General features: G+C 36.2%; 2 protein-coding genes across 3 annotated transcripts; one reads left to right on the top strand and one right to left on the bottom strand.

Moving 5' to 3' along the window:
* Positions 1-597: 597 nt before the first annotated feature.
* LOC117918022 (protein BRICK 1) lies at positions 598-2,447 on the top strand. 2 transcript variants are annotated; one of them, XM_034834546.1, is made up of 3 exons: positions 598-808; positions 951-1,090; positions 2,137-2,447. In XM_034834546.1, exons 2-3 carry the CDS (start codon positions 958-960, stop codon positions 2,259-2,261), a joined length of 258 nt encoding a protein of 85 aa, XP_034690437.1. In that variant the 5' UTR covers positions 598-808; positions 951-957; the 3' UTR covers positions 2,262-2,447. The 2 variants fall into 2 exon arrangements, with proteins under 2 accessions (XP_034690437.1, XP_034690436.1); XM_034834545.1 differs by having other exon boundaries at positions 609-808; positions 917-1,090.
* Positions 2,448-3,469: 1,022 nt separating this feature from the next.
* LOC117919338 (nodulation receptor kinase-like) lies at positions 3,470-13,245 on the bottom strand. Its single transcript, XM_034836512.1, has 15 exons — positions 12,749-13,245; positions 11,840-12,365; positions 11,131-11,618; positions 10,671-10,824; positions 10,348-10,419; positions 10,175-10,243; positions 9,948-10,019; positions 9,763-9,834; positions 9,504-9,682; positions 8,735-8,961; positions 8,211-8,337; positions 8,061-8,129; positions 5,399-5,588; positions 5,094-5,226; positions 3,470-4,293 (listed from the first exon to the last, which is right to left on the bottom strand). Exons 1-15 carry the CDS (start codon positions 12,840-12,842, stop codon positions 3,946-3,948), a joined length of 2,820 nt encoding a protein of 939 aa, XP_034692403.1. The 5' UTR covers positions 12,843-13,245; the 3' UTR covers positions 3,470-3,945.
* Between the last annotated feature and the right edge of the window lie 1,616 nt (positions 13,246-14,861).

Here is a 14,861-nt window from a genome sequence, read left to right as displayed (position 1 = left end):
AATTAAGGGCACTACGGCAGGCTGAGCTTGATGGGCGTAGAAAAGAGGTTGGGTTTAGTAGTTTGGGCTTCATAACTGGATGAACATGGACATTAGAGCCCTCCTGCTTGCACTCTGGAAAATTCCTTGTGGTCTGGGTGGGCTTTTCAGTTGAACGTGCGATGGTGGTGTTTTTTTTTTTTTTTTTCTTATAAAACGTTTCTAAGATATTTTAAAAAGTCTTGCCATCAGGCAGATGGGATTTAAGTACTTTTTCAAACGATATCAACAGTAGTTGATGCCATTAATAATTCTAAATTTACAGTTAAATAGAATTTAATAACAAGCGTGCACATGTACGAACGATGGCATAACTTGAGATAAATGACAGAAATGAATTGGAATGCCCTGAGTCCTGGGCCTTGGGGTTTAGGGCCTCTACTTGATTTCTGTCCAAAAGGGTGGAGAGGGACAAGTACGTAATTATGAAAGGCTTGCCTTCAAAGATTAGCCTGGGAAAATACAATCAACTTATCCATCCACCAACCAACCAACTTTTGTGTATGATTTTATTATACTATATATATAAGTTTATTTCTTTATTATTATTATTTTAATTGTCCTCAACTTAAGAAAGGCTGCCAGATAAGAGAATATAAAGCAAAAGAGCGCATACCTTAATTCTGCTCATCACTCTTTTTCCTTTTATGGTCTGATAACTATTTCCATATAGCTAACAAACAGCAGACTTTGATTCAGTTATAATTACTGTCCGTTTGATTCCTGGGAAAATAATTACAAAATTTTGAATCTTATAACAGGTTTATAGGTAAGACTCCAACTCCGAGTTTCCCTTTTTGTTTTGTTTTGTTTTTGTTTTTGTTTTTTCTTTCCTTTTGTTTTCCACCGGTTTCTGAGCAACCTAACGCTGCATTAGGGTTTTATGGTCTGAATCTGCATCTTGCTCTCAGTATCGAGATGGCGAGAGCGGGTGGGATCACCAACGCGGTGAATGTGGGAATTGCAGTGCAAGCAGATTGGGAGAACCGGGAATTCATCTCTCACATTTCCCTCAATATCCGTCGCCTCTTCGAATTCCTCGTCCAATTCGGTATGTAAACACTGTTCCAATCCTTTCTCTCTCAGTTTCTTATCTTTTATTTCAACTAGATCTCGAATTTCTCATCTTTATGTTTTTTTTTTTTTTTTTTACTGTTTTCTGGAGTTTTGAGAAATGATTTAGGATGGGGCTTGGGATGTTGACTACGCTAGAATTTATGGTCTTCGTAGTTGTTTGGATTGGATCCGATAATGTTAAAGTGATTTTGCAATCTCGATTTGCTTTAGGGAGTTTCCTTACGATTGTACCGTTGTAATTACTTCTGTCTGTTTCGTAATCGGGTTCATTGAGTATATCAATAGCGTGATGGATTGTTCACTTTGAGGATGGTGACTAAAACATTGTTCTTCTGCGTTTGACTGCTTTGCTTCTTTAATCAAAGCGAGCGTCCATTTCTGAATTTACTTCCTTTTTTTGCGCATCAGTACAACATTTTGGGACTTTTTATTCAAATATGCTAGGACAACTCAGGTCCAAGATGTTCTCTACAAATTGATTTTAAATGCTTATTCGTTTTGGTTGTTTTCATACTCAATTCCTATGCTTCAGAAAGCACCAGTTTCTCTTTTGAAGTGCGAAACTCTTCATGAATAACCAAAAGAATTTGTACCCTTGCTCTGCCTGAATCTCTTCTTAGTCTTCAGCCTTTGTTCATTTCATCATATTGAATTAGATGTTAAGACTGTTCCTGGGGAATTCTGGTCTAAGATGGGTGGCCTCAGATGAATCTTGTGTACCTTTCTTTTGACACAGAGACAATGTAGTCTGCATATTCAGATGAGGATAATATCTAGTTCACAATGGTAAGAGTTTGTAATAAAGTTTTCTAACTTCTGCAGTAGTCAGGAATGACCAGTGGGTTAGGTACTGATTCTTAAAGAACATTCACTTTAATGAAGATCTCTACCCTTCTTTCGGATTTGATATTAATGCGGTTTGTAATTTTTGTTGATTTCTTTGAACAGTTTTGTATAAATAAAGGAGCTTTCTGGGCTTTGAAATATTTTAGTATATTCACTTACTGTATTCTCTTTCAGAGGCTACAACAAAGAGCAAATTGGCATCATTGAATGAGAAGCTTGATACGCTAGAGCGTCGTCTAGAATTGCTTGAAGTTCAAGTGGGTACTGCATCATCCAACCCATCTCTTTTTGCTACATGATGTCCAAGTGGGTACTACATCAGCCAGCCTATATCATCTTACTACATTGTGTTTACTGGATCATATTGTTGTAGAGTAATAGCTTACCCGTAAGCACCACTTGTCTTGCTTGTGAACAGATTCTGTTAATCTTGGAATCCATTTTAAGATTAATATATCCATGTGGTTTCATACTTTTTTGCTTTATGAATGGTAAATGTCTCCAAATAATCTTACGGCTGATTTGGGCATATAATACACTTCAAAAAGTAACCTAAACTTCTGGTCTTCAGTCTGCCACCAAGATATTATCAATATGACAAGTTCTATTGCTGACTAAACCTGTCAGAATAGGATCACTAAAGCAAGTTTAATAGCATATAGGTCATGTTAATAGCAATAGTTTTATGAAATTAGTACACACAAGGCAGACAAGTGTTGTTCTTGGAGGTAAAATCATCAGTGGTCATTGCACAAAACCTACAATTTCTATTTTCTCCCACAATGTCCTTAGTCGGTCCTGCCTCTTAACTCCTCACAAGTGCATTTGTTTCTAGCTCTTCATGTTTTTTTTTTGCATTATCATTACTCCATGAAAACGTACTTAGCACCCATGGTATTGCCATTTTGTCCATGAACTGCTTAGTATTTAAGTACCATTAAACAAGCTAATATTTTAGACGGATGTCCACATATTGGTTGAAGATTTTTGTATTGGACCTAGACTTACACTTCCCTGATTTTTGTATTGGACCTAGACTTACACTTCCCTCGGTCTAAACTAATTCAAGAAACAGAGATCTTAAATTTCATAGGATGTTGAAATTTCCCCCCATGGACAGCTGGAGCCAGAATTAATCTAAGTCAATAACTTTGGCTGGCTCAGTCCTGAGGATTTCTTGCAATTTCACATGGGCAAAGCCGGCAGCAGATTCCTTTCACATTTGCCTGCAGTCCTTATAAAATCACTCGGAATGGCTTTTTATTACTATAAACTTTGGTGATGGTGGCCATCATTTCAGTGGATAATTTTTCTATAAAGCATGAAAGCCACATGACTTGGTTAGTTTTGGATGATGCAAAATATTGCATTAGTTGAGACAATTTTGAGAATCAATCAAGCCTTGAAGTGGGACATGCTCCTCCAAGAATATGAGGCCACCTAGAAAAATTATCAAAACCATTCAAGAATATGGGGCGTTGCACCACAAAAAGTAGTGAAACAGATCTTACGATCAAACTCATGTTTCCTGGTGTGTAAGATGGCTTCATGTTCATGATGATGGTTACAGACCGGCTCAAGCATGGATGAATGGAAAGCACAAATTTTCAATTTTGAAATATTTGGGCCATCATTTTCTGGCTTCAATTCCAGTAGCATAAGCCTAAAATTGGGACACCGTAAGGGTCTTTACATAGAGGATCCTGTTTAAGATCAGCTCAGCAAAATCTCGACGGTTGGGGAGTGACTGGGATCAAGGAGTGCGGTTATAAAAGGAAAATAATGGGATATAGTACCTAAACTATCCATTACAAGTATTTTAGAACAGTGGATTCTTGTGACTTTTGGCTCAAGAGAAAAACAGAATAGATAGCAGGGTGCCTAGTCTTCCATTGAAGTGCAATGGGGAGTCATTATCACATAATGTGACTAGAGCTGATCATCATTTACAAAAATGAGGAATGTTTGATCCACCCAAAAATGCTATCTTGGCTGTGGAGGAGTCAAGGCTTGTAAAATATCAGGTGAGGGATCTGTGAGAGTTGGGGTGGGTGGTAGAACAACCTTCCTCTCAATCTTCTCTATGGAGAAGCGGTTGGAGCCACCAAAGCTGTCTATGGACTTCATATATTCAGATGCATTGTTCTCTATAATCAAAGCATCCTCCAGCTCTCGGACAATGTCAACCATGCATGGTCGGTAAGCTGAGTAGGGCTCAATGCATGCCAATGCCACCTCTACCACTCTCCACATTGCTTCTGCATGGTATCCTCCCTTTATGCTGGGATCCACGATTTCCTCAATCTTCGAATCCCTTATGTAGGGTTTTGCCTGGATGCAAAAGGCGCTTCCTTGTTAGTTTATTCTATAGCAAAAGGAAAATATATTTCAAGATTGAGGTTGTTCATATGAAATATTTTTACATGGTAATAAGAAATTCTGACCATCCAATTTCTACCTGGTGACTACCATATTCCGTTCTCATAGATCAACAAGTAAAGCTGCAGTCATATATATATATCTATGACGCCTAAGTGCACACTGGACAGAAAGGCCTAAACTGTTCAGACCCAGATGAATAAAGTAACCAATATTTTCTTAGGTTAGACTCACCCTTTCTTTTAAGCTTTTCCACATCAAAACCGATTTCCACCCATGTCAATGTATTGGCATTCTTAGATGCCCAACCCCATCTCTGAAATACTTCCCACTGTATTTTGAGAAATTTCAAACCAATTTCAATGCTGGACTTGAGCATCAGAAAGATGGGGTGTGAAAATAATAGGATGACCGCAGGTAATTTTTCTTTAGACATCGTTAAAGTGCATGATATACATCCGAGTCCTACAAATTTAAGCTTTTAGACAAATTGGTTGTTTGATACAGTATTAAACCCTTATTTGGTAGGTCACATGTTCTTAAACCTTACCACATGTTTATTTCCCTGATTTATTAAGCCGGCATGTGAATTCAAAGGAGTGTTAAGAGTACATAATGTACATTGTGGGTCCAAATCTTCTAAGCTAAAACTTTTAGAAAAATTGGTCATCTGACTGATGTAATTCCTAGAAGAGGAATATTATAAGCAAGAATTTCTTTTACAAGTTTAAAAACATGGATCCGGATCATACCCATTCAACTAAGCTCCATTCATTCCGAGGTCTGTGTATGTTGAGAGGCTCTCGGCCACTTATTATTTCAAGTAGAACCACCCCGTAGCTAAAGACATCACTTTTTGCAGATAGGTGCTGGGTTGAATAGTACCTGAATAGCAAAAGTAAAACATGACTCAAAGAATTAAGAAAAAAAGAAAAAGATTCATAAGGTTATAGTCACAACTGATGATGGATTATAGATAACTGGCAGATCCCTTAAACATGGTATTTAATATTCAAATTGAGACTCAAGCTAAAAAACATTCCTACTTAGTACTTACTCCGGATCTAAATACCCAGCTGTGCCTCTTACTTCCAGAGAAACACCACTATCCCCTTCTTGAGGAGCATATTTCGAAAAGCCGAAGTCTGCTACCTTGGCACTCATGTTATGATCCATGAGTATGTTGCTTGATTTCACATCCCTGTGTATGACGCTTCGCCCAGCAAAGGTGTGAAGATATGTTAAACCTGAACAATAAAAATACTCTTCAAACTTTCTGATAACCGTTCAATGCTTTAAGTGAAAAAAAGAATTCAAAGTTGACGAAAATAAACCAAAACAACAGAAGAATCAGTAGATAAGACAAATAAGGAACTTCTGACAAGCTATTATTATCACCTCCTGTCCTAGTATAGGCAGGGATTCAACTAGGGTGGACTAAATCCAACATCCTGGGATGGATTGTTGAATTCCAAAATAGCTGCATTCTATCTATATGCAACACATAATCACTCCTTGATGGAGGAGGCATAGAGGCTATCCATTGAGGATTATGAGACTACACCTTTAATTTTGGGTGATGGGGTGCTCTTCTATGCAGTCACTTATGCCTCATAATTCAAGGGCCTCCACTCTTCTCTTCTCGACCTCAGTTTCCCCAACATGTATATGTGATTAGTCTAGAATCATCTCATCAATTATCACAAAATAGTCACTTCCATATTGTGGCCATTAGACATTCCTGAAAAACACCTGTGCCATTAACTCACCATCCATGCTCTCACCTATATACTGTAGTTGCTATGGAACCATCAATTAACTAACAATAATGCATTAAATCAATGTAATCTCTATCCCAAATACATAAATTTCATCTGCTCTCTCTTGATTGCTCCACAATGACTACAGTTATCCAAGATTTCTACATTCCCTCATTAGTCCAACTGTAGTTGAATACATCCCATCATAGGCCAAGCCTTTAGAACAACAGAAACCCTTGGTCTAGACACCTGAAAGTTACCTGGTTTGATAATAAAACAAAACTAGACTTATGGATTAAATTTCTGCAACATTTGCAAAATCTCATCTAAATACTAAAATTTCCTTCTGGGAATGTATTCAATTCATTGGTCTGAGATATTTCTAAAGGTCATAAAAAGATTCATGATCTATAGAGAAAATATTCACAAGTTCTATAACAAATTACCAAAATGTTTTGCTGTCGTAGTATATGTACATCCTGGTTGCACATGTAATTGTTTTGAGCATGTCTCATTCCTTGTTAGCAAAGTTTAAGAAGAAATCCTATGACTTTATCTTTCTCTTAACAGATTTACTTTGTCTGCTTCAATTGTGCAACTAAAAGTAACTTTTTTAACTAAAGAATCATCATAATTTTATAGTATGATGTTTTTATTCTTCCAAACAAGACACACTAAATTATGGTACCAACTAAAAAAAAAAAAATCAACACTCATACCCCTTGTTTGAATTGGATTTTATGAAGCCAAAAACTTTTCCTTAAACTCAATAAAAGCTTTTGGATGTTTTGGGTAATATTACCAAAAAGAACTTTCACTTTAAAAGAGAGCATAATTTGTAAATCGAGGAAAATTGCTTCTTGTAGAAGCTCCTTTTTGTACTTATGCATGAGGTTTTTTCATGTTTAATTGAACTTTTGTCATACCAAGATCACCCTATTGAATTATGAATTTTACATTAGCTTCAGCTTCATCCTCTCATTAAAGCAAAGAATAGAAAGGTACTCAAATGTGGCCTTATATGGCTTTACATGTTATCATCTTATACCCTGCTAATGTCATGGTTTGCAATCCTACAAAGATGTGGAGCTTCACTGTAATGTAAGAGAGGTGTTCAGGGTGAACCTCAACATTATATTTTGCCATGCATTTTCTTCTTTACCTTCTGACAAGCTATTGAATAATAACACCAATAACAGAGCTGACTTTTTTTTTAAGGAGATTGCAATCCGGCTCAGTCAAGAGAGATAAGGAAGAATGGGTTGGAAGGAAACCAGGTGTGGCATGTTCTCTGTTAAATCTTTCTATTCCTACCTAGCTCGGGGAAGAAGAGAGTTTTTTCCTATTTAGAAAAGGATTTTGACAATTGATCAACTTAAAAGGAGGGAATTCATAATGCCAAATATATGCTTTGTGTATAAAGATGAGGAAAAATCGGCTGCATATGCCTGTTTATTGCTCTAAAGCAATTATCCTATGGTAGCTTGTTTTCTCTCTGTTTGGGATGGTGTGGGTGATGCACTCTACAGTAAGAGGAATTTTTTCAGGTTAGCATGGATCATTCATGGGAAAAAAGTGAAAAACAAAGCTTGAAGGACCGCTCCCTTGTGCCTCTTTTGGACATTATGAAAGGAAAGAAATAGGAGGTCATTTATAGATGTTGAATAGTTGACCAAAGAATTAAATCTTCTTTTATAAGCATTTTTTGGGAATGGATTAGAGTGTACATATATGATTATTCATTGACCATGATAGACTTTGTTGATTGGCTTAGCTCTAAGGAGAGAGTTTTTTTTTTTCTTTTTTTTGTCTCTCTTCTTTTTGCTTGTGTTTAGTGCCTGTTGCATATATCATGTATATTTTGGTGTTCTTTCTTTAGGTGCTGTTAATATATATTCACCTTTTACATATCCAAAAAAAATAAAAAATCAATAAATTTGGGCATTCCATATTACTTGCCTCGAGCAGCGCCAAGAGCAATAGAAAGCCTGGTTGGCCAGTCCAGAGTTTTTCTTTTGGCTGCTTCCCCTGTTTGAGAATTGATTACATAAATGAAAATATATATAAAAGAAAAGATGATTGAGCTAAAGAACTTTGGATGAGAAGTACCATAGAGCCGATCTTGTAGAGAGCCATTAGACATGAAAGGATAAACTAGAATTTGTTGGTCATATTCACAACAGTAGCCAAGAAGAGGGACCAGATTTTCATGCTGAATTGCTGAGAGAAGGTTTAGCTGTAGAATACATAGAAAAAGGTAGTCAGCTGGTTTATATTTGGATCCAGTTAAATTTACAAATGTAGACTTGGTTCAACTGATCGTACATATGAAACCAAAGGAGTAAAAAGGACAAAAAAAAGCATAGAAAAAGAATACAAAAATTCCTTTGTCAGAATGGATATGAAAAAATTATACGACAGCTAACAAATGGACTTGTAAAAAACTTTTGAAGGGAAGATAATCTGACTAAAAACATCGAGAGTCACTATGGTAGGTGCTGTTTGTTAATGTAATTTCTTAGAAAAGAATAAGAAAGACGGAAGAGGGAAAAGATAAAATGAGACTTTCACAACCATGGTTGATGCTAAAAATGTCAGTCTCACATTGTAGATTAAACCTTAGATTATTCTACCTCATTTTCAAATTCACGTGTTCCTTGAGTCGATGTAGCAGATCGAACCTTCACTGCCACTTCTTGACCATCAGGTAGAGTACCGCGATAAACAGAACCAAAGCCTCCTTCACCTATTAAGGTTTTGTATTTGTTGGTAGCTGTTTCTATGTACTCCAGAGTAAAATTCTGTATATCTATGGACTTGAAAACAATATCCTCAATGCTGGGCAACGAGAAAACTGCATCTGCATTTTAGAAGAATTTTGTTGAGATAGATATATATCATAAAGTGTAAGCAGATGACTTAACTTATTAAAGTGCCATGTTGGCAGGGCATTGCCTTAGTTAGCACGACAATCATATGTTATGTTCCAACTAAATGGATGTAAAGACACAACTACTAGGTTCAAATGAATGCATATTATGTCAGACCCTGGTTCTGATACACCAAGCTGAAGAAAATTTCCTGTTTTGCGATGCATATGTTCTCATACTCTTTCAGATATTAATAAGACTTCCCATGAGAAAGAAAAAAAAGGTCCTCAGATGTTGTCCTTGTACATGTTACACTAGTTTGTGAATCCATGTGGCCTAATGCAAAAGCTAATGAGTTTTTCTGAAGCATACAATAGTCCTAATGCATTAGAAAATGACATTATGTTATGTTTGAAGTCGGGTGCATTTAGAAGCTATCTTGATCCTAAACTCAAAATGCATACAATTTCTTCTAGCAACCTAAGGTTATATTTATGAGATCTCTCTGTGGAGAAGAGATTACTGTGCTCACTCTTTGTCAGTGGGTAGCCTCCCTCATGAAACTTTTCCCGAGCCACCAATTTTTGTCTGTAAAAGAAGACAAAAACAATCCCAACTGCAATGGTAAATAAGAAGGATCCACCTGCAACAGTGCCTATTAGGATTCCTTGTGCTGAATTTGAGGATCCTTGATCAGCACAATTTCCATAGCTGAAAGACAGAACCAAGTCAGATTCTCTCTCCCATATACTCCAATTTTTGTCATATTTTCAAAGCAAAGAACTTCTTACTCTGTGGTAACTTTTGTGCTGTTAAAGTTGGATGGAAGCTCTCTGTCAAAATGAGGATTGCACCCGAAACATCTGGAGTAAAGACATGGACAGTTAATAAGAACAGTATATTCTTAAACAAGCCTTGATTGTATAACTGCTCATACGCTTTATAAATCAATAAACCAAACAATGTTACAACTTACAACATTGCCAACTGTGGAAGTGAAATAAGAGATTCTTGAATCTTTCCCATAAGATCATTGTGGCGTAGATCCCTGGCAATAGGTGTAAAACAATCAATAAAGAGAATGGTCTGATGTAAAATTTCAAGTGTTGTAAAATTGAAAGAAATGAGTGAACTCAAAAGGGCTGTAAATAAATCAGCAAATTGAATAGAGAGAGAGAGAGAGAGAGAGAGAGAGCAGATTACAATGATATCAACATTGAGGAGGCTGGAAATTCTGGGATAACTCCGGTGAATTTGTTGTTACTCAACTTCCTACATATCAGAAAGAAATAATATGAAATACTTTGAAATTATTCTCACTATTGAAACAGCAATGACCCTAACAAACCCATAAAAAGCAACACTATGAATCCTACAATTTCTCTAAGTAAGCCAACTTAACGATGCTGGCAGGAAGTGATCCTTGAAGTCCACTCGAGGAAAGATCCCTGAAAAAGAAACATTGTGATGGAGGAATAAAACAAATCAAATTATGAAAACCAAGTACTAAATACTAATAATGCAGAACACTTCTGATAAAACCTAGAGGTGAAACTAGGAACCAAAAGCATAGGCAAATGAAAATTAGGGATCAAAAGCATAAACATATGAATCATCTATTATGTTCCTCACCAACCCAACTGGCAAAATTTCAGGTATAGAAAATGACCCTTGGAGAAAGTAAGAATAGCGAACTTACAGCTCAGTTATGACAGGGGAATTATTAATGGAGTTGTTGCAAATCAGACCATGCCATACAAGAGGAAGGCATGGGTCCCCAGACCAGCTCCCCAGCACTTTGTTACCTTGGTTTTTCTTCAACAATTCATCCTTCACCTTCATGATCACATTAACTGAAGAAAGAGAAAGAGAAGGAAAGGGAGCACAATAAACATTTGAATTGCATCAGAAATTTGGAATGATTTAGATACTATTCCAAATATACATGTGGTTAAGGTCCTTTCAAGAACATGACAGTCTAGAAAAAGGTAATAACATTCACAAGTTGATAAATTTCTTTTGCTGCATCAATGATAGTACAATTACCTAAATTTCGACTTTAGTATATTAAAATATGTTTAAAAAGGCTTAATAATTTCAAACATTTGATGATGCTAATCAATTCGATCTAACAAAGGAACTGTAGATATTCAACTTACCATCTTCTTGGTTTGTCTCTTGAACCCATGGGCGAACCTGGAATATCTCATAAGCATTACAAATGGGTCCAAACAGGGACTTGTCAGAGACCTTGACGAGGGTCAAATTGAAAGACCCATTTGCTGTAAACCTGAAAGCAGCCTCCCTGTACTTGGATCCATCAGCCATTATGTCAAAATCCTGTCGTTTCCTCACATTGTTGATGTAAATATCGAACACCCTTTGCCCAGTATCAACTGACTCAATGAACTCAAGAAAGTATAGGGACAGATTGTAGTTGTATTCCCCTATATCAAGGTCATTGTGAAGGAACTCCAAACGCTCTGAATGGTTGAGTGCTGTTTGTAGCACTTGAAGAGGTACTGCTGTTGTGATAGAAACATTGGCACTTGATGATATGGGATTGGGAGGGGTTTTTTCCAGAAGAGAGTTTGGGATTGAGCTTGATTCTGCTTTCCAAATTCTATCATTTGGATCAACTGGATACCTGAAATTGTTGCCAAATAGTCAAATACCAAACATGTTATTACTATCATTTACAAAATTCATTGGTTTTGTAAGCATTAATCTTTTTCTTTGGATCTGTTTCTACGAGTTTTTCTCACTAAGCTTAATTTTGAGAGGACCACTTTTCTTACTTTTCCATGGAAATAAAGGCACTTAAATGCTGTGAGCAATCTTGGGTTAAATCGAAGTAAGGAAACATACCTGATATCCTCCCCTGTGTTCCCAACATCAACTCTTTTGACCAGTTTCAGGACACTAGAAGTCCCCCCCTGCAAATACTTTAAAACATTCAAAGGCCTCAGCTCAAGCTTATAAATGTAAGGATCTCCTGTCCCTTTCAATAAGCAGAAGTCTATATGGTGATTCCTAGCAGTGAAAACTCCTTCCACCTCCACTGAATCATCAGACCCGTTCACTAGGCCTATTGGTGTGACACCAATACTAACATTAAACAAAATGGCCAGAGATGTCCTTACTGAATCACCAAAAAGGAATGTACCCCTTATCAAATACTCATGGCCCTTAGTTGTAGATAAGTTGTAGCACCATTTTTTTGCTAAATCCCCTTTAAAAATCCGTATTTTGTCGCCTTGATAGTTTTCCACAGGCTTATTTATGTTTTGGCAACCTAGTGTGTTGGAGTACCAACCATCATCTGGTATCCAACTTATATTCGTGCTCGGTTCTGTGAAAGTCGATTCAGCACAGCATCGTATGCTCACAAATGCTGGAAAAGAAAAATCATACTAGTAGTCACTTAAACCAGTTGTAGCAGAAATCAGATCAGACTCAAAACCCCTATATTCATAATCAACTTTTCTGCTATTTTTCTTTTAATTGGTGATCAGATCAAAGCATATGAGTACATGCAATTTATAGCTAGCTTAATTCAGTCAACTTACAAACCATTAATGAAAATTTGTAGCTAATTTGTAAGAGGTGGATCATTCTCCCCCTACTTAAATTATTCATGTCCATCAGTGATTTTAGTTTTGGATCAAATTCAATATAATTCTAAAGAAATTGATGATTAGAAGCTAAGATGCCAAGAGTCCATCATCATATATAGCTTGACCAGAAAGAAAAAAAAAAAAAAGTTCAGGTGCTTACCTTGTTGTGCACAAGTTGATTGAAGAAGTAGAAAGAAAGAGAGAATCAAACATTCAACCGATCTTGAAATCCAACTATCAAACCCCCCCATCATCGATCTATCCCAAACCAAAGTTGCCCCATTGGATTATCATTCCGATGAATCAAACCCTGTAATCAACTTCCATCAGCCATCAAACAAGTCTTGCAAATTCCATCAACTCAACCATCATTTCTTGCATGCAGATTCCAAGGCTGCTATCAACTTTTCTGATAATTCATACGGACAACCAACCTTCTTGATTACCATTAAAACATCCAAACATGAAAAGAGTCATGTTCCTGTGACTTGTTCAAAGAAGAAGAAGGTAAAAGGTTTGATTTGAAGAGACGATCAAGAGATTGATGAAGTGGGGTTGACTTCAAATGTGGGAATCAGAGAAGCATATTGGATGGAAGATGAGAAAGAGAGGGGGGGTTGATGATTAGAATAATCCAAAACTGGTTATGATTTTCCAAGTTTAATTATTGATATTAGTTGTTACATTTTATTTAGTTTTGATGGTGGGTGTGACCATTTTGTATTTAATTAATTACGCTTAAAATAATAAGGCGGAGCAACCCTTCTCCTTCGTCCACCTTCGTCTCTCTTCTTGTCTGTTTCCCTGGACGCAACATCATAGAAAATGGAGCTTGGCTTCTCTAGTAAAAACTCATCCAGTACGAGTAGTGCCCATCATATATATATATATATATAAATATAAACATAATCAGTAATCAAATCATCTATGTATTGGGTTCACCGATGTATAATAAAATTTGAAACCATTCTTAAACAAATTTTTTTCTAAACTTCAGTCTTCTAGATTATCACCAAGACAGTGAAAACATGAATGTTGGCTTTAAAGAAGCCCATTACTTGGGATGAGTTGTAAACCTAATTTAGTAGGTGGTGGCAAGTGAGAGGCTTTGGAAGTGTATTCCAGAGAGGAAAGATGAAGATATCTCCGACTTGTAGCGTATTACTTGGTCAATCTGTGAGCTTCTGCTTGGCTCATGCCTAACCTTAATATCGATTCCTACAAAGTCCAAGATTTTCCAAGTTTTGGTTGGCTTTTTCTATTGAATTATGAACTGCATGGCCTCTGTTAAAACACAAAGAATTGATTGAAGATTCAGTGGTTTATTTTAATTTTGTGCTGAATCCTTTTTGTGAAAAGACAAATTCAATTTTTAATCTTGAAAATTTTTATAATTGAACTCGGGTTTTTTTAAGGAAAAAAAAATGAGTTTATTTTAATCCTGAATCCAAAGATGAATTCTCCTTCAAATCCAAAAATAGGACAATATTTTTTAAAAATTATTTGAAACACTAGTACCAAAATCGCATTCCATTCTTGGATTTTACAATTAAATTTACTGATCATTTTCTCACTTGTAAAATTGCAAACTACAATAGCACCCAAAAAAAATTTAGCCACGTACATGTATGCTAATCAAATAAAGATGCTTTTAAAATATGCATCCAATTAGAAGAACCCAGAAAAGTCATGATTTGCTAGATCTTTTCACCTTCTAAGTATAAAATAATAGAATGACGTGTAGAGGGAGAGCTCATAAACTATTGGTTACATATATTAATACAAAGATTAGGCTAAGGGAATCCTTAGCTCAGACCGTCCATCACCCATAGACTAAGAGTCATTTATTTAAACCTTGAGAATAATTTGAACTACTCCCAATTTGGTCAAAACCTTTTATAATTGTTATTAGCGGATCAATTTTGATTCCCATTCTAATTAAATGATGGTCTGTGCCTAACAAGGTTTGTGTGCCGTTGTTCTCAAAGCATTCTTATTCGCATATTCTGAACGTTAAACTTTGTCTGCTGCTGCCCATATGTGTGCACAAAATGTCGGCGGCATCGGTTAATTTTCGGTTTTTAAAATTCTTTTTTCATTGGATTTCGTGATATGAACTAGGCGGTTTGAATTCCAATGAAGAAAAGGCCAAACATCATTAAGTCAAAAGCTACTACTCATTGGTAATAATATTCAGCTGATCATAGGATGAAAGAAGAAACCAAGCAAAAGAGTTCATCATTTTCACTGAACAATTTATAATGCTATTTGCA

Source organism: Vitis riparia, chromosome 7, assembly GCF_004353265.1.
Source record: "Vitis riparia cultivar Riparia Gloire de Montpellier isolate 1030 chromosome 7, EGFV_Vit.rip_1.0, whole genome shotgun sequence".
Taxonomy (NCBI): domain Eukaryota; kingdom Viridiplantae; phylum Streptophyta; class Magnoliopsida; order Vitales; family Vitaceae; genus Vitis; species Vitis riparia.
Note: the sequence above shows the minus strand (reverse complement) of the source record. Positions and strands in the feature narration are given on the sequence as shown.

What these genes read in the sequence shown, in the direction of transcription:
- LOC117918022 (XM_034834546.1), top strand. Translation starts at nt 958, where the DNA reads ATGGCGAGAGCGGGTGGGATCACCAACGCGGTGAATGTGGGAATTGCA. An exon ending in CGAATTCCTCGTCCAATTCG is followed by an intron (nt 1,091 to 2,136) that starts GTATGTAAACAC and finishes ATTCTCTTTCAG; the next exon opens with AGGCTACAACAAAGAGCAAA.
- LOC117919338 (XM_034836512.1), bottom strand. Translation starts at nt 12,842, where the DNA reads ATGATGGGGGGGTTTGATAGTTGGATTTCAAGATCGGTTGAATGTTTG. An exon ending in ATCAACTTGTGCACAACAAG is followed by an intron (nt 12,366 to 12,748) that starts GTAAGCACCTGA and finishes TTTCTTTTCCAG; the next exon opens with CATTTGTGAGCATACGATGC. An exon ending in TTGGCTTACTTAGAGAAATT is followed by an intron (nt 10,244 to 10,347) that starts GTAGGATTCATA and finishes TCTGATATGTAG; the next exon opens with GAAGTTGAGTAACAACAAAT.